This window comes from Aulonocara sp. 'chitande type north' Nkhata Bay, linkage group LG13 (genome assembly GCF_057382095.1).
Source record: "Aulonocara sp. 'chitande type north' Nkhata Bay isolate Kocher_YH1m ecotype deep benthic linkage group LG13, A_spYH_male_GT1.1, whole genome shotgun sequence".
NCBI classification, from domain to species: Eukaryota; Metazoa; Chordata; class Actinopteri; order Cichliformes; family Cichlidae; genus Aulonocara; species Aulonocara sp. 'chitande type north' Nkhata Bay.
The window spans coordinates 28,939,853-28,963,229 of NC_141356.1; the positions used below are offsets into that span (position 1 = coordinate 28,939,853).

A 23,377-nucleotide genomic window follows, 5' to 3' on the forward strand; every position below is an offset into this window, starting at 1 on the left:
CCTTTTACTTGCAGCCTTGGAAACGTAAGAGCTGTATTTGTATCCCACAATTCCCTGCATCAATAGATGACTCACTGCATGCCCTGGGTGACATTTAAAGTCAGGCCAGTGGCTTTTTTAAAATATTAATACTTGAGATTGATCAGTGCATGTATTCTTTTAAAGTGAAAGGGAAACACAATAGACTATTGCTTTAGCCCAGACTCTTTACATATCTCTTGTGTAATAAATATGCCGCCACATTCTCTGGAATAATGTCCAGAAGGACCTGAAATTGTCAGAGCTGGTTACTTTGGGGGGAAACTGAAGTCATTTCAAGGATGGAGAAAATAGCAGCCTCGGTCAGGGTGATTGCTCCTAAATTTGCAGTCAAACTGTTTTTGAGATTCGATGTGTTTCGCCCTTGATTTGTTTCACTATACATGAAATGGATATTGTGTCTGTGTAGTTTGATAGTTGTAACTAGGTTTGCTGCTGTCTTGGCCAGACCCTTCTTGAGCTTTTACGTGATTAAAATGAAACAATCAAACAAGAAGAAAATATCTATATGTAAAATAGCATTAGGTACGTTTTGAATATGTTACAGAACGCTGATCAAATGCGATTCTCATTCACTCTCGTATTTCTTGTTTTCTTTGGCATAACAACTGTTGCAGAGCAGTTGTGTTTGCTGGAGCTTATGTAAACATGTCAGTGTAATCAACTTCTGAAAACATGACGTTCCCACAGAGGAGGTCGAGAGCATCTATAAAGAGACAATGAGCATGACAGCAGATGAATTTTTGCTGCTTGTCCAGAAACCATTAAGCAGTATAGACTTGTCTTCTGAGAGGCTCTTATCAATGCCACTATGTCTGTTTTCTGCAAATAAACCTGTTTCACTTGTTCTGCCAATCACCCAAGAGTCAAGATGCATTCTGAAGACGTTAACACATCCTCTTACGTTTACTAAGACAATATATATTTTGTTTAATTCTGAGGAAATAAGAGGAAATGGCTTTTTAAAAGCAAATTATTGCATCTGGACAAGAAATAGTCCAGCACATAACCCCAAAGTGTACTTCTCATGAGTACACTTTGTTTTTGTGCAGATTGCACAAATGAGATGTTAATGAAATGCTAATTTGTGAAATTTTGAGTTGGTGGCTATTGGAATTGTGTTAATTTCAGAAAGCACAAGATCAGCTAAGCAAATAGGATGCTGGCTCTGGATTAAATTTAAATGTAAATGACACAAATAAGCTATTGAGCCTCTGATTTAACTTCCTGAAAACAAAGCAAACTCATTTTTTGGTGTAAATGTTGATACAAGTAGAGGAATTTCCATCAATGGCAGCTGAATTACTTATTGGATAAATTAGCATCTTCTTGCACGACAATGCAGTATAAAAGAAGTGATGGCTTTTATTTCACCTTATATTACACCTGTAAAGATATAGTTAAGGGGGAAACACTCTATTATAAGGTTCCTTTTACAGTGTTGCAGGTCTTTACTGGTAATGGGAAAGACTGTACTCACTGTAGAGGATCGTTCCTTGTCTGGATCGGGTTTTCACTGTCAAACAGAGAAAAACGGGGGTGTCCTTGACTCCTGCGGGTCGATTATTGCTGACACCAGAAGGCTGGAGAAGCAACGCAAGCGGCCGTAGCTCCAAGTAGGAAGTTCCATCGAATGAAGGGATATATACTGTGGCATCTGGAAACAAGCATTAGATGCAAATTGATGCTTTGAGCTTACATGGTGTAAGAGAATTAGAATTGTAATATTACTTGGACAAAAAAAAACCCCTCATACACACTTTATTGACCATTAGACAATATACTTATATATAAATGAAGAATGACATATCTTGTAAAAGCAATGCCCTACAGGGCTGTTGTTTGCAAACAGAAGAGCAAAAACTGGCTGCTGTGTGCCTTTGCAGCATAGACAGCCATCTGTGTGCAGAATCAGCAGGGCCTTGTCAGGGCTATGTGCTAGAGTGTCATTTCCCATTGGATGACAAAGTGATATGACTATAAGGAGAGGTGGAGGAGGTACACACTCAGGTCATCAACTTCGCAAGCCTGTGATGATATGTTGGCCTTTACACAAAGGACTTTGTACACCTGGTGGATAGCTTACTGCTCAGGTACATGACAGCCAATTCAAAATAGGCCACCTTGACTTCAGCTCAGGGGATTCTAACAAAACAGTCCAGCTCTCAAGTTGAGAGCTCATAATATACAATATGTGTTGGGTACAAAAAAAATAGAGAGATATTTTTTTATTGCATGATATATGAGAATGTTCTTTCATGACTCCAGTGTTCACTTTTTTGCGTTTTGATGTTGGATCAAATGGATTTTTAAAGTAGGATGTGAATGATTGACAATATTTAGAACAGACTACAAAGTAAAAGAAATGGAATACGAAGAATATGAAGTTGTAGCAGGGGAAATCTCTAGGGATGCCTATAATGGAGGCGATATTATAGACTAACTTTATGCTTATACAAGGTATGGTTAAAAAGTTCTCGAACTCCATCGATAAAAACCCCTGCTATGTTTATGAAAGTACAGTTCTGACCACTTGCAGTGATAAGAGGGGTTAGGTCTCTGGCTGCAATGCTACAGGGAAAGCAGAGGTTGGAGACCGTGACATGAACAGAATTACTACGACTGTGTGCAACGAGCTTGCGATCTCATCTCGTTTGACATGGTTGCTTTCAAGATGGGGACCAGAAATGTTACCACTCGCAGTCAGTTGCCACCTTCAAAACGATTATGATATGTTAAGAAAGCGATAAAATGGCAATAAGGCAGAGTACGTCTGCTGTTTGTGACTGAATGGAATCATGTTGGCAATTACGTGCAATCTGTTTGTGATAATACACGATTAACTGAAGTAAATTGGCAAATATCGTAAATCTTTTGCCATCTGTTGCAAATCTGCTGCCTTTAACATACACAAAAATTCACATTAACTACTGAAATTCAGAGTCCAGCCACATACTCACATATCTGAAACAAGAATGTAGAAATCGTTCCACAAACAGTAGTTGCTGATGAACAGTGATTTCATCAGTAAAGAGATACATGGCAGACAAGTTGAGCTGAATCTAGTTGATTGCAGCATGTTGGAATCTGTCCATGTTTATGAAATATCATTTGCAAACCTTCCCCATTCTTTTTGGAGACAGTTTGCCTCCCACCGGGCAACCATTTGGTCACAGGACGCAAAAGTTAGCAAACCTTGATTTTTAGTTGTAGCAAGGAGATTGCCATTCTTACTTTACTCTAGTGTGACAGCACCAGAGGAGGTACAGGCCTTATGTTTTTATCTTTTATATGAAAAATTTGAGGATTTTTGACCAACCACAGATGTTATTCAAGTAATGTGCTTATAGACATGTATACCTTACCACAGCTCTGTGACACTACACGTTTATTTAAAATCAGGTTAAAGGTTAATCCGATATCTAATGTTTTCCTGCAGCAAACATTGTCTTTTATATGTGCTCAGCCTTACTCACATTATGCAGTATTGTTTCAAGGTTTTGAGAAAATGCATTCTCCTGTGGTCACATTTATGCAGCGTATTGTAGCCTGCTACTGGTTTGTGTAACTGGCTGCAGCTCTTTTTCAAAAATTACTGTTGGGCTGCTTGATTTGTGAGTCAGGAACTACTCTTGGACAGCTAATGCATTGTTAGTGGGTTCACTCATGGCAACAGGGATAACGCAATTCCTCTGTATCAGTCATTCGTGTCAACAGGGCATTCTGAAAATGGCCTTAATGAGCCTAGGAAAAGGATTCAAGTCGTACAGTAAGTGAAAATATCACCAAGGTGAATTGCAGGGTTTGACAATAAGGACTGTCCAGTGGCCCGGGGGCCCATGGGACACTGACTTGGTCCAGTTTAATGATCAGTCGCTAGACCAACACCAGAGATGAGTTTCCCGTCATATCATTTTTCACATAGTTATATTCCTTTTTTTTTTTTTACTTTGCTTGGACTGAAGAGCCGCTCAGACACTTTCCTACCCTCGCTGATTTCCTGACCAACCAGAGCACACGAATCCTCCGAGTTGCACATAGAATTATGTGGAGCAGACATGACAGCCAATGCTTCAAATTACACAGAAAGAGAAAACAAAAATTGTGTTGCTTTTGTTGTGGAAGGCGTGGTTTCCTTGGGGGTGAAAATGATAAATCAATCCTATAATATCTGTTGGCAATTTCTGAGTAAGGAAGACTGAACTGGCTCATTTTAAAAGGCACCAGCCATTACAGCAAACACACACTAGATGCCCACATAAAGAGCTGCCAGCACCTAGCCAGTGAGTTGGCAAAGCAGGAATCTGACAACCCCTCATCAGGTCCAATTAATGTCAAACACGAAACGGAAACAAAAGCAGGAAAGGTTCACCACAATGTCTTTTCATTTTTTTTTTTATGGTTTGTTATTTCTCCCAACTACATTTATAGACAAGGTTCCCACTTTCTGATAATATCATCTCCATGGTGGCACATTTGGCATTTTATAAGATGATTTTCTAACAAATATATTTGTTACTGTTATAAATAAAATCAGTATAATTAGCATGATTGTTTGGACTGGATAAGGTCAAAGGAAAAGATGTAAAAAGATGCAGATAGATACATAAAAAGGCACTTTAGGGAAAAACAAAAATGAAATGAAAAAGCTTCTTGGACTGATGTTGTGGTTAAACAAAAGTAGTTAAGGACTCAATTGAAAAAAACTCGACTTTCATTGTATTATTCATTTCTGGCCAACATCCAAAACCATGGCTTCAGATTCCCGAGAAGCAAAGACACAACTCAATGAGCTAAAAGCAGTAGGTCATGATTAATACACACCAAGCCTGAATAATGGTTTCACCTTTTATATCTTCTTCTTTCAACCATTTACTCCATGATGGTGTGTGTGTGTATAATTTTTGTAGTGTCTTTTAACTGATTTCTTGCATGCTTGATAGAAAGTCTTTGCTGAGGTCTACTACCTACTGTGCCTTCTCTGAAGAGACAATTTATCATACCTTAAAACTCTGATATGCTCAGCTGGACTGCTTTTATCTTGACAAAACCATGTGATGGGTGGCTAGGTAATATCGAACACTCACTGAACCAAAAGCACTAGCCTGGATTATGGTACATCCTACCAGCGGAGCACTTCCAGGGCCAAACATAAGTGAATGCACTCAAGCTCCTTAAGTAGGAACTGCTCATATGATTCAGACTAAAGCTGACTCCGATGTTTTTGGTCATAGTTGTTATTATATCGCATTTTATCAATTTTGTGATAAAAGAGATGTGTGCTGGCTGCAAATGTAGAGCCACATTTCTTTGTTGACTGCTAACACGTGTAGTTGTGGTTGCAGTTCTAATGGAGCTGTGACCAAGTATACATATAGTACATACATAAATACAGTAAGTAAATGGTGAATGGCCTGTATTTATATAGCGCTTTACTAGTCCCTAAGGACCCCAAAGCGCTTTACACGTCCAGTCATTCACCCATTCACACACACATTCACACACTGGTAATGGCTAGCTACATTGTAACCACAGCCACCCTGGGGCGCACTGACAGATGTAAACACATTCATTATAAAAAAAAAAAAGGCACTTATGATCTATTAAAAGTATCATAATTATTACAGAAAAATAATAATTTGGAAAATAATTTAAGGAATGAAAAGCAAAAGGGTGGATTATGAATGATAACAATATAGATTTTGGTTTCCTTCATTTCCTTCTTTTTCTTCCTGCTCCTTTTCTTTTAGAGTAAAAAAGTATATTTCTGGAACACATTTAATGAACCATCCACTTACAAAACAGATGATGATCAGCATGGGGTGCCTTAAGAAAAATAAGTGTAATTTCAAACAGTATGTTTGTTTTTTTTCCACACTGAATAAATCTATTGCCATTACAAAGAAAAGCTACTGTCTTAATTTACTGAGACAGAGCACTGGGACTCTTTAACTTCACTGTATTACTTCAGTCTTACATGGCTAAGTAGGCAAAAACTATGGCTCAGATGAAATTAGCCACTCTCGTGTCATGATTCATTCTTAACTGTTGGTAACACAATACTTCCTGGTTGTTGTTATTATTATTATTATTATTTTTGGATATGTGAAGTATGACATGTCAGCGTTTCATCTAGGACACAAACAAGTCCACATCATTAGTCACTATGCGGTATGACGTGTCTATAATTAACTGAGAGCAGGGGTGACTTGCTCCACTGTTCTCTTGTGCCCATTACTTAATTCAACAAGATGTGAAGACAAGGTTGTCACCTAGCAAAGATGCTGCAGCAATTCACATGCACAGACTTTGTCAGCATGTAAACAGCCCCGGGACTCTGTCTGCGGGCGAAGAACTAGTCTTGCAAAGCACATCATACGATGAGTGCCCACATGAGACTGCGCTCTGTTAAACCTGAGAGACTAGACTGCTTTTGAGGTGCAATTTCACAAACTCAGCAGAAATGACACCAAAAGGCCACTGCTGATATTTAAAGGAAAAGTTTATGACAAGTTGAGGAATAAGCAGGAACTCACTGCTTGAAAGGGAAAGGCTGAGGGCACAACCCGTGATCGTGAGACTGTATCATCAGCTCTAACATAACAGTGGATATATTTTATCATGGTGGGAATTTACTACATATAATATGTAACAATCATGTCATAATGCAGGCTTGATTTATCAGGGTTCATTTCCAATTACGGTACTGAAGTCAGCCTTAAGCTTGCTCATGTGCAGCAGCTACAAATGATGATATTTTGTGACACTTATTTTTTTTTCCTGAACTTGAAATGGTTAAAAGAACAAATGAGTCAATGAATGAATCATATTCTCTGATCTCTACAGGCTGTTTAGACGCTGGCCAAAGGATCTTTAATAACCGGCTTAACAAAGAAGCATCTCTGTCATGCGAGCAAAGGGGGGGCACCGCTTTCCTCGACATAGCGCTCTCCCACGGGAAAATCGAATCAGTGTGAAGCCTTAAGAATAGCATCACTTTTGTTACAGCGCCTGGAGAGAAACATAATATTTCAGTTGATTACTTAAACACCTGTAAATTAGCATTTTGAGAACACATGGCAGATGTGTCAAATCAGGGTGCCAGGTGCATACAGGCTGCTCCTGCCACATTAATGACTGTTAATATTAGCTTTGAGCAGCGTTCTGTCAGGATTCCACATGTTTCATAAACATAAGATTATGCCATCTGATTTAGTCATTTACAAAGGTTGCAAAGGTGAACGCAAACCTAACACTGTTTTCAGAACAACTTTAGCACGAAGAAGAATGTAAATCTCTCAAAATTTTCTCTGCACGTATCACATTTAGTGGCTTCTGTTATCAAAAGATCCTAATTTAGTTAAAGCCCACACAGAGAGCATTCAAACTGTCAGAGAACTGAGTTTCTCAGAACAAGTAATATCTTCTCACATGGACACAAATAAGCAAAAATTGAAAACTATTCACAACTGATGGAATTGTTTTTATTTTCATCCAGCAGAACATTGCTTTTGGTATTACTCACAACTAGGGTTGCCAACCGTCCCTTAAAAAACGGAATCGTCCCGTATTGAGCTAATAAGGGACGCACTTTGTCCCGTAATACAGTGAGAATCAAAAGTAGTCTATAACTTTTAATGGAATTAACGCTTTGTTTGAAAACATAATTCCCAGCCCCTCTCCTGCTTTGTGACCAATGAGCTGACAGCACACTTATGACAATTTGAGTATGACAATTCAGATTACCGCTTATCTCATTGGTCGAGGAAAGGTCGCTTGCGGAGAAAATACCGGAAGACAACAGATGACCACAACAACAAGCATGGTCAACAGGGAAACATACGCCGACACTGCGGTGCAAGTCTCGGACGACAGTACACCTAAAGCTGGGCAGACACTGTGCGATTTTTTCAGTCACGTTATTCAGCTCCTGCTCAAACTGCACGATTGACTCACAGGGGTTAGAAGTTGGTAGGTCACGATGCAGGTCTCACACTATACCGCCCGATGCTCTGATGCGACCTGAGTGCTCACACTGTGCCTCCATAAAATGAAGGTTATAACAGAAATTCTGTTGCTCTCTCGCTCTCTCTGTCTTTCACTCACACAGACACACCACCACCATCAACTTTGCTAAATTGCTAATGAAAAACATTGATCAGGCAGCTGTGATTAAGCAGCAGTGTAAATCCAACTATTTTCACGGTTGTTGTGGTCGTGATAATTTTGTGATGCCACATCGAAAAGGCTCGGATGAGCTTTCCAAAGTTCTACAAGTTGCGCCTCCATCGCTTGTGTCCAGATCATCTTTTTCACCGACGTTTACGTGTTTGCGCGTGAGCAGTGTGAGCGGCTGCGGTGACACCCTCACGAGCGATTGATGATCGGGAGCTGCTCGAGGTGTTAATCGCTTCTCGTTACCCCACGTATACTACACGATGCACGATGAAGGCCAAAATCGGGCCGATCACCAAATCGGTCGCACGACTCAAAAATCGGCTCAAAATGGGCCAAAAATCGCACAGTGTAAGCCCAGCATTAGAGCAGCAATGTTTGTTCCCCTCAGAGAAAGAAAAAAAAGGCTGCAAAAGTACAGGGAGGAATGGGAAAAGGAAAACACCTGGCTGGAAAAGTGCACGATAACACCTATAAAGCGCACTGCACTGTGTGCCGGCACACTTTTTCCATAGGCATGCTTCTAATGGTGGGCACATGAAGAACATGAGGGGCGTGAAAGCTCGGGGAATCCTTAACCAATTTTTTGTCCACCAGGCCAGGCTGAAGCAGATATGGTATGTAAACACTGGTTTATTTTTTTAAACCCTCTGGTTAAGGTTAATATGGGCATGTGCAGTGAATAGCAGCGCTATGTGGCCAGAAGTGTGATAATATCATTTATTTTGTGTAATAAACAACTGCAAGGATAGATGATTACAATAAATAGATGACTAATACATAAAAGTAATACATAGATGAGTAATAATGATGAGTTAAGATGCGTAATCATGGGAACAAGCGGGTTTACAAACAGGAGCAGCTGATTAGCATTAGAAAAGCTGAAATAATACCTCAACTGAAGCCAATTGTACTAAATGCACTAAATGTGCACAGTTACAAGAATATTTTTCGTTCTATTGCTTTCTATTAATTTATATAATTTTAAGTTAAGCAGGACAGAGTTCTTTTAAAGAAAGATTTACTTATATTCTCAAAAGTTAAGCATGACAGGCTTCTGTTTAAGAAAGAGACCTGTTTTACTGTGTTAATGTTGTCATTTTGAGCTAAAAATAAATGGCTAAATGATCATTTGTTTCCCATATGGTCATATCACAAAGAATATGCATCTGCTCAAATCAAATTCAAGTCAAATGGTTAAAAAATAATTTCACACACACACACACACACACACAAAAAAAGAGCTACCACACTGGGAAGGGTGAAGACAACTGGGTTGCCCGGCCCTGGCCACGAGGTGTCCCTTATTTATTTTTCAGGGAGTTGGCAACCCTACTCACAACTGAATGTTGACTGTGTCCTCTCCCTTTCCCTGTCTAGCCACCTGTTCTTGCACATGGCACCTGCAGCTCAAACAATAAGAGTGGCAGGTTTAACACTCAAAATTTATCTGTTGTTATTTTTAAAACAAGAGATTAGGCAGAAATGGACAAAGAAAGGCTTCAGTTTTCTTTTTGTTTATCGCTGTGATTTTACATAAGGAAATAATAGGCTTTACAGGAAGATTCTTATCGACTGTTGTTAGCTAACTAAGCTACTGTTAGCACTGTAGTTGCTAGTTCCCATATCATGATTTGACATTTCACCCACAAATTTTAAAACAGCACATCTTCTATCATCAATAAATAGTAAAGAAAGTTTTCAGGTAACATATTTAACTACTACTCTTTATTTTTTAATAGAATTTTTATGTTTGCCTGCTTTGTTTTCCGCTAATATCTTAGAGTGGATGGGACTAATTGATAAGGGGATGCAGTGATTTACGGCTTAAAACGAATGTGCAACAGGTTCCACCTATTTCAGGCAACGATGTTGGAGCCCCACAAATTACTAGTCATATGCTCTCTTGCCTCAAAATAAACATTGGTTTTCTACTACAGGTAGAAATCATCCAAGGAACCAGCACTCCTTATACTTATGCTCCTGTTTTCTTGGTTCTGAAAGGACAGCCACTGATAGAAAGAGGCTAAATTGATACCATTTGATTTCCAGTCCTCATTACGTTAACTTTAATTGCCCACCATATTGTAACAAGAAACAGGTCAAACACACCACAGTTAATTTAACAAATGTAATTAGCCATCAACATGTTTAATTCATATTAGAAGTACAATACTCTTTTAATCCGTGTTGAAATGTTAATCATATATTGTAGCTGCACTGCACACTGCTATCACAACACAGAATTTGAGATTTCTCTCAGCAGCTTGGCTTGCGTTATCAAGTACACAAACTATTAACTCACACATTCTAGTGTTACTTCTGTTATCCCTGACAGGAACTGACTACAATGGCAAAATACAGGAAGCATTTATTTATTTATTATTTTACACTTTCAGGATATCATGCATGGCAACAGAGGGATGTCAGGAGGTACATCAAGAGAACTGTGAAGGAATCTGCAAAGGAACAGCTCCTTGGTATGTGCGTGTAGTACTACCGTCTCCCTAGTATTAGTGTCGGAGTGTTTGGTACAAAATAAATATTTTTTGGTTGGGACAGACGTGAACGCTTCAGCTGAATGTTGAACAAGTGCTGCAAGGTCACATTCTCATTCTCAGCGTGTTCTAGGGGTGAACTTAGAAGCACACCAATGGTTTGAGCTGCTTATATAGATCTTTCATTTCATTAATCATATACTGAATAATTCACATCACTCAAAATTCCTAATGCAACCGACTATTCTCCCTCATAGTGAAACCTATTAGCCAAAGAGGCTCAGCATATATTAACCAACATAATTTGTTGGCTGTCTCTTGATGATTCCACTGTAGAGGTCACAGTACAGTAGGTCTTTAAGCTTTGTACAGCCTGTGTGTGGTCTATGTATTGTGTATATGAATGTAGCGTAAACACCACCAGGTGAATGCAAAAGCCTACCTTTTTCACAAAACGTTCCAGTGAAATGAAGCGGACAGTGACAAGAAAGCTGAGCTTCACCAGGCGGCTGCAGCTGAAGGCACGTCCCTCCGTTGTGGCAAAGACTGTCGCGGCAAACTTGAGGTTCATTCATTGGATGTTCTGGCGCTTGTGTGGGAACTGCAAACGTTGTTGCAAACACTATGTCAAAGGTAGGTGATTGAGCTTCCAGACTTGAGGAACTTGTTGTGGAGGCTTGTATGGCATGCACAGTGAATCTGGAAGATTGATCAAAAGTTTGAGTGGCCAAAAGCCAATCTGACATAAATTATACAGGCTTTAAAAAATTCTGATTTGTATTAAGTGAAATTACTCAGTAAATAAGAGGCGCAGTCATTTAACAAATAGACATATTTTTGACTGCAATCCCAGAAAGAAGTAGAGAATTCAAGTTTTATTTGTCATGATTACTAGTCAGTTTCCCCCTGGCTTCGGACAAAGTGTAATGCACCTTGGAAAAGTGAGTACAGTGTTTTTAGCAATAAAAACCAAAAAATGCAGAGACTTTACCTGCATCGAGCTATGTTGCTGCCAGCAATCGCATCCGATGTGTAGAAGCTCCTCAGTTTATTAATTTCAATGACTTCAAGACAGCCAGTGTAGTTGTGGAAAGGTTCTGCTTTCTTAAAAAATATATCACATGCAGAGAATTTATTTTATTCAGAATCTTTAACAAGCAGTAAGTTAAACAAAAAAAAACAAAAAAAACAAAACAAAATTTTTTTTTATGTGGGATCAGGCCCTGGAGCCTTGCCTCACCTCACTGAGGACCTTGGTATGGTCATGGAACAAGACTTTTGAAAAACTGTCAGACTCCCAGAAAGGAGAAGCAGAGCTCTGCTCACATTATATGCAATGAATGCTACTGACCCAGTTAGGCAGTGGAAGGAATATATTGAGGATCTCCCTAACTCCACTGACATGTCTGTGAAGGAAGCAGGGACTTAGGAACGGCTTGGCCATTACTGAGGCAGAAGTCAGAGTTGTTTTGGTTGGCATGCCCCCGCAGCATTGCATGGAAGTCAGGGACAGTGCATCTGGATTGGGAAACTAGAGATTTTGGTTCCCGTTTTCCAAGAATAAGAACCAGAGGGTATGCTCCAACTTCAGGGAGATCCCACACCTCAGCTTCCCTGTTAAAGTCTATGGAAGAGTAATGAGAAGAGAGTCCACCTGTTAGTCAAACCTCAGGTTTGACCAAGTTGTGAGACAGTAGACCAGCTCTTGACCTTCCCAAGAACACTTAAGGGTGCACAGGTGCTTTCCTAACTACTCTAAATGTGCTTTGCAGACTTAGAAATGGTATATGACCACATCCCTTAGCTCTGGGAGTGTAATTCATCTGACTCATTGTTGTGGGCTATTCTGTCCCAGTAAACGATAGTGAGAGCTTCCTCCTTAATATGTCTGGGCTCATCCTTAGAGACAGGGTAAAGGGCCTGGCCATTCAGAAGGGATTCAGAATATAGCAGTTACATTTCTACATTATAACAAGCTAGTTGAGGTGGTTCAGGCATCAAACTAGGATGTCTCCTGTGCACCTGCTAAGTGGAGTTTTTCAGGCAGGTCTCAACAGGAAGAGACCCTGGGGCAGACCCAGGACATTAGAGAGATTATATCTCTCACTGGGTCTCAGTTTCCCCCTGAAGTGCTGGAAGAAGTGGCCATGGAGAGTGGCCTGGACTTCTCTGTTTTGACTGCTGCCCTCATGACCCAGACCCATGTGTGGATAGGTGTATAGTAATTATAAGTTGTACCTGACTGGGAATAAACTGTTGTGGCAAACCCCCTGTGAAGACATTGTTCGTTCTTTGGATCATGTGTCCCAACCAGTAATTGCTTGCAGTACTTTTAATTTTCTCATGGCCAGAAAGAGTGAGCTCTGCTTCACAAGGTGCCAGGCGTTGTCTGTAGAACAGTATGAACACATCAGATCAAAATGTATAAGAAACAGAGGTACACTATGTGTTAAAAAATGTGTTTTGTATTAATGTTGTAAACAAATCAAACATTGTGCATTATCTGTATAGAAGTTAGATGTTATTTTCTTGTATGCTGTGGTACTATGGTAGATGATTAGCATATCTTCCACTAATTTCAGTAAATGCCAATGGTAAAAATCTTCTCACTAATGACATTTTGAACTCCATTTTGTTTTTGTCGAGGTGTCCTATGTAAGTGCGAGTCTCCACACAACTATTTTGGATCCACCCCACAGCCATTCATAGATTTCAAAAACCAATTCTCCACTCTGCAACAACAGGGGAGAGCAGATAATTACCTAAGTGCAGATTCTGGACTAACCAACTGCAGCTTGAGGGTACTCAGGCCACAGATGCACAGTCCCCTCTACTGCGTCTCCTGATACTCCTTGTTCCCTAAGTGGAAGTTAGAAGGCCCACGAAGCAATCTAGTCTGATTTGTTAAGCCTGTACTTTGCAGGCTGTTGCATATGCCGGCTAAACACTCGGGGCACTAACTCCGAGCTGCATAAGTCCTTCCTCCAGAGCCAGCATGGAGAAGCGGTTAATTTAGAAGCAGTCTGCCAGAGCGGCCTGGCCAGCAGCCAGAGGGCACTGTGTTCACTGTCCTTGAGAAGTCAGCCCCACTGGGTTTCTATTTAACATATTGAAAAGCGTCTTTGACGGGAAGATATATTAAAAGTCTATAATGAGTTAGGCGGTGACGTTGAGGATGGCCGTGGTGGTGTAGCTGTGGGTCAAATCAGACAAAGATGGACGGACTCAGCCATCAGACAATTACAGAGAATTTGCTTTGTGACACCAGAAACTATTTTTCCACACTCCCAACCCTCTAGTTATGACAGCTCTCTTTCTTGCAGTGTCTCAAGGGGTTGGTACCGAACATTATGATTGATTTCTACTGCTGCTGTATTTTTCTTGTAGGAAAGAAAGAAGGGTGGAGCCCTGTAGCCTCTCAAACCTGACTGGTCTCTTTTATATTTAGAGCAGTGCTGCTTTCTGCCAACCCCCCGCCAAAAAAAAAAAAACATGAGGCAACTTTCCCACTCAGCATTGTTCTAGCAGGAAATCATTTGGTAAACCATACTCAGTCACATTCAGTATTTCAACTTTTATCTGTTTGCATCTCAAAAAAAAAAGTCATAATCACCAACCCAAAATTAATTTCTGTCTCTGTCTTACAATCTGAAACTTTTTTTATAAGTCAGAAATGCTCAAAAGTCATTGTAGTCTCTACTCAAATGCACAGCAAAGTGGTTTGATATGAGATGCTCTCTCCTTTGTTTCAGCTTCCAGTTCATACATAATAAACTCTGTGTCTTGAAGCTAGACCACAATCTTTCTTATGTCAGAATATAATGGAAAGGGCTGGCAGCAAGACTGCACATGGGCTTAGAAACAATATAACTAAAGGGGCCACAGCCTCACTTTAAATCATTTAAACATTGATTTTGTGCTCGGCTCTTGCTTGTTAATCTTTTCGTAATGAAAAACTGCAAATGAAGACTTTAGAACAGCCAATAAAACACGGCTAGTGATCACTAATGCATTTTAATAGGCACATTCTGATGGTTGTTTTAGTTCTTCAAAATGAAAGCCCATTTGCCCATTTGTAATAAAATCTAAATTCTTAGTCTGGTGATTCCTGCCAATTACGTATTTTCCCCCTGTTTTAGTTATAACCTTTCTCTCTCTAAAAAAAAAAAAAAAAAAAAAAAAAAGAGGAAAAGAATCCACCACACTTGGAATGACTGAATAACTAGGTATCAAGCTAATACCACCTGAGGTGCTCACACAATTCGAAGAAAAATTGTATATTACCAGGCCCTAATTGGCTTATCATTGTAATTGCACTCCTTTTCTCAACAGGGGATGCACTTATGCATGAAACAGAGACATGTTAAAATGCATCTAGGTTGATGTCTATGTAAATGCACCCTGTCAATTAAAATATATAACATTAAATTGCAACATAATGACATCTTTAGAAACAAAAATACATACAACTGAACAACATTAAAATGAGCTGACTGAACATAACATCCAACAGCAGTGCGTTTACAGCCTGTTCTGGTATATGTGTTTCTTTTCACCATGCATGCAGTACAGCTCTTGAATCTTGAGCCACTCTATTCAGGTCCAACAGTTATTAAGAATATTGAAACATGCACACATTTACAGAAATGCAATATACAAGGCAAAAAGACTTTTGTATAATTCTAACGAACTTGAAAATCAATATTTCATATAACCAGTTTTATTCTTCAACACAGCCTGAACTCTCCTTTAATTCCTGTAAGTAGTTCTCAGGAATAAATCACCAGATGTCTTGAAGGACATTTAAAGCACTTCTTTGGATGCTGGCTGCCTTTTATTCTGTTCTCTGTCAGGATGGACAGAATAATTCATTAATGTTAATGTCCAGGCTCTGGGGAGGCCAATCCATGACTGATAGTGTTCCACTGTATTTTGTATTATCTGGTATAGTTTTACTCCATTGGCCACGTGTTTGGGGACATTGCTATTAGGGGTGCAACGATACACAAAATTCACGGTTTGGTTCGATACTTTGGTGTCACGGTTCGATATTTTTTCGATACAAAAAAATGTTCATGCCTTTTTAATTTGTCATTTATTAAAATTATAAATATATATTTTAACTCAAAAGTACAGTTTTTAAATTTAATGTTGCTGAAACAAAAGTAATTAAAAATATCTCAGGGCTCTCAAAATTTCAAAATCCCTGGTAGCCCTTCGGGCAGGGACTCTTCAGTTTTTGGTAGCCCAAAATAAATGTAAGTAGCCCGAATAAAAAAAGAGAGTAATTTTTGGATTGATGTTTTGTTTCCTTTACAATATTATACATTAAAGTATAATATTGTAAAGGAAACAAAACATTAATCAAAAAATTGTTGAAAAACAAATTACAACATTGTATAAAAATTACAATCATCAACTCAAATACTTGGTTCTAATTGAACAGAAATTTCTATGAACTTGTAAGAACTGTGTAGGACATGAATCAGTCTGTGTCAGATCCTGAATTTGAAATTTCCACCGAAGTCACGGGTAAGAGACAAGTGGAACCAAGATCTAGGCCATTTGCTTTTTGAAGTTTGCAAAGACTGCTAAATTTTACCAGTGGTAGTTCACTCTTTGCAACATAGTACGCTGTTCTAAACAGATTTTTCAGGTTTATTTTTAGTATGTTATTTGCAATTGGTGTTTGTTCTGGGAAAGATATTGCAGACTGAGCAATAATGCATTTCTTGCATTTCTCATGGATTCTAATGGGGGCTTTTCTTAAAATGACTGGTCCCAGTAACAAAGGCGCTTGTCGACTCAGAAATCGAGAGAAAACCAACAACACACCCGGCAGAACATTATGTTATTTACACGGGTGCACATAAGTGGTCCGCATGTGCGCATTCGCTGTCAAAATAAAAGACGCGCACCAGATAAGAAGTTGCAACGCGCGTTTGCGTCCATATAAAAAGCACTGTTTTTGTCCGCTAGAGTGGGATTTTCACGGCACATTCCGCACCACATCTCTGTGTGTTCATCATTTGTTTGAAGCCAGCTCACCTCCTGCAACCACTTTTCCGAGAATACGTGCTTCTTTTGTGGTTCGGACTCCTTCTGACATTTGTTTGGAGGTGGAGGAAGACCAAAGTAATTGCTTAAAGGAGCTTGCTTCTTCGACATCTTTAAGAGTTCTAAACAAATGTCTGTCCTCCTCCAGAAAATCTTATGTATGCAAACACGCGTTGCAACTTCATATCTTGTGCGCGTTTTTTTTAAATTTTGACAGCGAATGCGCACCTGCGGACCACTTATGTGCACCCCTGGTTATTTAGCTCGTCATATTGCAGCCACAGAAATTCTTTTGTCCATGAAACCATAAAGCTGCACTTTCTTTTTGCCTTATAGTCTGATTTGTCATAACTTTTCCGTTTTGTGGTGAGCTTTTCTTTGGCTGTCACTTCTTCACCCTTACCTGTCTTATTTGGCTCAGCAGAACTAAAATATATATCGTGCTGCTTTTACACACACACACACACACACACACACATAATAGTCAGCGATTCTCTGCGCGATCAACCTCTCATATGTTTAAGCTTGCTGCGGGAGATTTCACTTGTCATGTTTGCATAGTAAGCTAACGATTGATAAGACTATGTCAGAGGAATTGGTGCGCAAATTATCATCACTCACCAATCAGTACTGTCGCTCTCTATACACAGTTCGCGCGATTGCAAAGTGAAAGCAAAAAACAAGCGCAAATTCAAACGCGATTTCAATATGTCACATATTGACAGTGGCTCACCGATGCCAATGACATAATTACCCAGCTACATTTCCGAAAGAATGCAAAAGCATTGACATATATTTTTCCTTCCTACAATAGCCCGACGGCCAGGGCAGAGATAGATTTTGGTAGCCCGACTGGAAAAATCGCTAGCCCCGGGACGTTGGGCTAGCGATTTTGCAAGCCCTGTATCTGATTGAGGAATCACTCATCTTTGGAAAAGAGAGTTTATTACTGAGAAATGGCTCTTTCCAAAATAAAAGCAATACTATACGCTTCTTCTGGGCTATATTCTCAGCAGCATATTGTAGCGGGTCAGGGCTGTTCGGGGTTCTGTTTGTACAGTTATGTTTTGTTTATGTTGCCATAGTGACGGGTGACGCCCTCTCACTGCGACGGTGTGTCCTTCCGGGGTCAGAGGGCGCCCTGTGTGTTGTTGTTGTTGTTGTTGCTGTGCGGTTGCCGCTCTGAGCAGTTAGCTAGCGGCAGTGTTCTTCTGCAGATGTCAATAAACGGCTGTGCTCCCTGGCTAGCTCACGGGAAGCAAGACCAAACGACACCTCCGTCTCCTCCTTGTCTGAGCTCGCCACATTGGTGTCAGAAGTGGGATGATGGTGGCACCCCATGTTCTGACCTGAGTGACTTTTCCCCCGCCGGTCGTGACCGGCCGGTGCGCCAAAAGAAGGCACCTGGACATTTGCAGGACTTTGTGTGGGGTAATGGGGTCGTCGGGGACGACTGACCCCTTAGGTGGGGGCTATGTAGCGGGTCAGGGCTGTTCGGGGTTCTGTTTGTACAGTTATGTTTTGTTTATGTTGCCATAGTGACAGGTGACGCCCTCTCGCTGCGACGGTGTGTCCTTCCGGGGTCAGAGGGCGCCCTGTGTGTTGTTGTTGTTGCTGCTGTGCGGTTGCCGCGCTGAGCAGTTAGCTAGCGGCAGTGTTCTTCTGCAGATGTCAATAAACGGCTGTGCTCCCTGGCTAGCTCACGGGAAGCAAGACCAAACGACACCTCTGTCTCCTCCTTGTCTGAGCTCGCCACAATATTAAACATATCAGGTCCCCATAAGGAGAATCATGTGCTAACGGCTGTCTAAATGACTCGGGTAAAGTTTGTAGCATGCATGCTTGTTGTTTTTGTCTGCTTCCATTAGGATGATGTCGGCGTAAATGTGCAGTCATATTCGTTGTGTTCCCACCAGGCCCGGCCCTAACCAATCTGGCGCCCTAGGCAAGATTTTAGGTGGCGCCCCCCTACATCGGCAGTGTAGTGTATGTACTCACAAGAAACCGAATAGCTTTGTCTTTGACCTTTTTTTTTTTACTTAAAGAAAGAAAATTCACAATCAGAATAATTAACAAGAAAAAAAAAATATATGGATAAATAAATGAATACAAAAAATAAAAAATGAATATATGAAATACAATAAATTTTACATACATAAACACAATAAAACGTGTCAACAAGTTGGATAAAATAAATTAAAAATACAATATAAATAAGGCAACAGGAACACCGATTGATGCTGCTGCATCATGGCTGGGTTGTGCTGCTGATGCTGCATCACTGGTGGGTTGTGCTGCTGAAGTGGAGGCAGCAGCGGTAGATGTGGTAGATGGCCCAGGGGTGGGATTTAGAAACTTCAACAGTGCATCTGAAGAGAGGAGTATGTGACACCACTGAGTATTAAAGTCTAATAATAAAAACATATGATTCCAGGAATAAAATGAAATGATATAATATAAATGAAAAACCAAAGAGATATATGTATGATGTTAACTGATATGCAAATTAGATTAGATTCAATTTATTGTCATCATTACAGTGAAATGCTGAATAGCAGAATGCAAAGTAACAGTATAATATCATATGAGAATGTTATGTTATGATTATCTTTGACCGAATCACAGCAGTGCTCATATTAAAAAACAGCATTCCCTCTCATGTGATATTGCTTAATTAACATTAATGATGTGCACTTTAACAACTAGGCTTACAACTATAATATATACAGGGGTGGAAAAGTGACTATTACCTGCAGGGTAAACGTTAGCTAACCAGAAGGCAATAACAATGTAAACAAAAAACACCTGCTTAAAAGTTGAATACAAATGAGGAATGGTGGGAAAGGTGGGAGTACTGTAATTACCTAACGTTACATTATTCTTTTCCATAACAATTTAGCCCCCTCCACAATATTAACTGACGTTAAAACAGTTAACTAGCTATTTATTGATTAGCAATTAGCAAATCATGTAACATTAGCTTAATGCTAAAAATTTAGGTTACTATCACATTCAGACAAATAATTTCATGTAGGCTAACGTTACCTACCTCTGTCTTTTTCTCGTTTCTCCTCCTCTTCTTTTCTCTTTTTTCTTCTCTGGGCACCTGACAGTTTTGGCCGTTTTGACATCTTGTGTTGATTTTTTGATGTGGTGACGTCCAAAAGGAACCATGATACGGGAAGGGAGGGGGCGCACCGTGCGGGGAGGGGGGGGGGGGGGGGGGGGCGTAATGTTGTAACAAATAATATTTCTAGTAAATAAGCTTTACTTTGCATTTTAATTAACGTGGGATTATTTTTTGTATTTAGGAATAATAGTACCAACTTTTTTTTTCTTTCAACATTTGTGGCACTGGCGTGGCGCCCCCTGATGGACGGCGCCCTTAGCATTTGCCTATACGGCCTATGCCACGGGCCGGCCCTGGTTCCCACTAGTGCTGTCAGCGTTAATTTCGTTGAAATGACGTTAACGCCACAACACGGCAAATCTCCCTTAACGAGCTACCCCTGATCGCCCGTGCGTGGGGCTAGACGGCCAACACGTTAATGAGCTAACTGCGCTAACACACTAGTTCCCACTAGGGTTGCCAACCGTCCCTTAAAAAACGGAATCGTCCCGTATTGAGCTAATAAGGGACGCACTTTGTCCCGTAATACAGTGAGAATCAAAAGTAGTCTATAAATGTTAATGGAATTAACGCTTTGTTGGAAAACATAATTCCCAGCCCCTCTCCTGCTTTGTGACCAATGAGCTGACAGCACACTTATGACAATTTGAGTATGACAATTCAGATTACCGCTTATCTCATTGGTCGAGGAAAGGTCGCTTACGGAGAAAATACCGGAAGACAACAGATGACCACAACAAGAAGCATGGCCAACAGGGAAACAAACGCCGACACTGCGGTGCAAGTCTCTGACGACAGTACACCTAAAGCTGGGCAGACACTGTGCGATTTTCAAACTGCACGATTGACTCGCAGGGGTTATAAGTTTGTAGGTCACGATGCAGGGTCTCACACTATACCGCCCGATGCTCTGATGCGACCTGAGTGCTCACACTGTGCCTCCATAAAATGAAGGTTATAACAGAAAATCTGTCACTCTCTCTCTCTCAGTCTTTCACTCACACAGACACGCACACCACCACCATCAACTTTGCTAAATTTCTAATGAAAAACATTGATCAGGCAGCTGTGATTAAGCAGCAGTGTAAATCCAACTATTTTCACGGTTGTTGTGGTCGTGATAATTTTGTGATGCCACATCGAAAAGGCTCGGATGAGCTTTTCAAAGTTCTACAAGTGCCTCCATCGCTTGTGTCCAGATCACACGCTGCACAGCCGTGCTGCTCCGTCTTTTTCACCGACGGTTACGTGTTTGCGCGTGAGCAGTGTGAGCAGCTGCGGTGACACCCTCACGAGCGATTGATGATCGGGAGCTGCTCGAGGTGTTAATCGCTTCTCGTTACCCCACGTATACTACACGATGCACGATGAAGGCCAAAATTGGGCCGATCACCAAATCGGTCGCATGACTCAAAAATCGGCTCAAAATGGGCCAAAAGTCGCACAATATAAGCCCAGCATTAGAGCAGCAATGTTTGTTCCCCTCAGAGAAAGAAAAATAGGCTGCAAAAGTACAGGGAGGAATGGGAAAAGGGAAACACCTGGCTGGAAAAGTGCACGATAACATCTATAAAGCGCACTGCACTGTGTGCCGGCGCACTTTTTCCATAGGCATGCTTCTAATGGTGGGCACATGAAGAACATGAGGGGCGTGAAAGCTCGGGGAACCCTTAACCAATTTCTTGTCCACCTGGCCACGGCAGAAGCAGATATGGTATGTAAACACTGGTTTGTATTTTTAAACCCTCTGGTTAAGGTTAATATGGGCATGTGCAGTGAATAGCAGCGCTATGTGGCCAGAAATGTGATAATATAATTTATTTTGTGTAATAAACAACTGCAAGGATAGATGATTACAACAAATAGATGACTAATACATAAAAGTAATACATAGATGAATAATGATGATGAGTTATGATGCGTAATCATGGGAACAAGCGGGTTTACAAACAGGAGCAGCTGATTAGCATTAGAAAAGCTGAAATAATACCTCAACTGAAGCCAATTGTACTAAATGCACTATATGTGCACAGTTACAAGAATATTTTTCGTTCTATTGTTTTCTATTAATTTATATAATTTTAAGTTAAGCAGGACAGAGTTCTTTTAAAGAAAGATTTACTTATATTCTCAAAAGTTAAGCATGACAGGCTTCTGTTTAAGAAAGAGACCTGTTTTACTGTGTTAATGTTGTCATTTTGAGCTAAAAATAAATGGCTAAATGATCATTTGTTTCCCATATGGTCATATCACAAAGAATATGCATCTGCTCAAATCAAATTCAAGTCAAATGGTTAAAAAATAATTTCACACACAAAAAAAAGAGCTACCACACTGGGAAGGGTGAAGACAACTGGGTTGCCCGGCCCTGGCCACGAGGTGTCCCTTATTTATTTTTCAGGGAGTTGGCAACCCTAGTTCCCACCCATGTAATTGAGCATTGCGTGGCACATCCAACATACTGTTTTACTTTAGTCCATGATGCGCTTACCTTCAGAGTCATACGTCACATGAAAACCAAAATAATTCCAAACGCCAGATCTGAATGAGGGTGGGGGAGGTTCAATTTGCCATGTTGCAAGGAGAGCTTAACTTCTGTCTCGCTAGCTTGCCCTGCGCTCTTCCTTCTGACTATGCTGTCTGTGTTGAACGCTCAGTGGATCTGAGCTCGACAGTGCAGCCTAGGCGGAGTAGTCGAACGCAGATTCACTGAGCGCTCAACACAGACAGCATTGTCAGAAGGAAAGTTGATAAAATAAATTACAAATTTTGTATTGTTCGATACATATGCGTACCGAACCGAAAGCACTGTATCGAACGGTTCAATATCGATACGAGTATCGTTGCACCCCTAATTGCTATGTTGAAAAAAGAAGTTGCTGGAAATCAGATGCTTTCCAGACAGATAGTTGAATAGTTCATCAAAATCTGATGATACTTTTCTGTGGTGAGAACTAAATCAATTTTGCGAAGATCCTCAACACTACTGGGTTAAATGCAGGCCAAAACAATGACATACCCTCCAACGTCTTTTACAGATGGGTGTAGATACTCATTGTTGACCTCTCTTGACCTCCTCTGTATATACTGACCAAGGTTTGAACCAAAACTTTCAAATTTGGATCCATCACTCCAGAAGACCCACTGCACTGATTTTCATTCCAGTTCTTCTCTGATTTGGCATGCCGCAACATTTTCTGCCTTTCCTTAGACTGGCTTCTTGAAAGCCATCCTTCCACTGAAATCATTTCTGATGAGATTTTAGCGAACACCAGATGCATCAACTGAAGGGTTTGCTGCATCTCTCAGGTCTTGTGTCAGGTTTTTGCTGGACTCTTTTTATTTTTAAGTATATGGCATTCAGATACTGTAGATAGTTGTTTTTTTTTAGGCCTGCCAGTTCTTGTTTTGTCCTCCTCATGTCCAGTTTCCCCTCCCAAAAAAATGTAAGGACACTACACATCATGCTGATATATGC

At 40.4% G+C, this 23,377-nt stretch overlaps 1 protein-coding gene across 2 annotated transcripts in view; it reads right to left on the reverse strand.

Moving 5' to 3' along the window:
• eys (EGF-like photoreceptor maintenance factor) overlaps positions 1-23,377 on the reverse strand; it is a 196,468-nt gene that overhangs the window by 54,346 nt on the left and 118,745 nt on the right. For both annotated transcript variants that reach the window (XM_086259752.1, XM_086259751.1), the window contains 4 exons: positions 12,951-13,101; positions 11,704-11,816; positions 11,155-11,411; positions 1,520-1,696 (listed from right to left, as the gene is read on the reverse strand). In XM_086259752.1, coding sequence (XP_086115878.1) covers positions 1,520-1,696; positions 11,155-11,411; positions 11,704-11,816; positions 12,951-13,101 — 698 coding nt within the window. The remainder of the gene's footprint in view (positions 1-1,519; positions 1,697-11,154; positions 11,412-11,703; positions 11,817-12,950; positions 13,102-23,377) is intronic.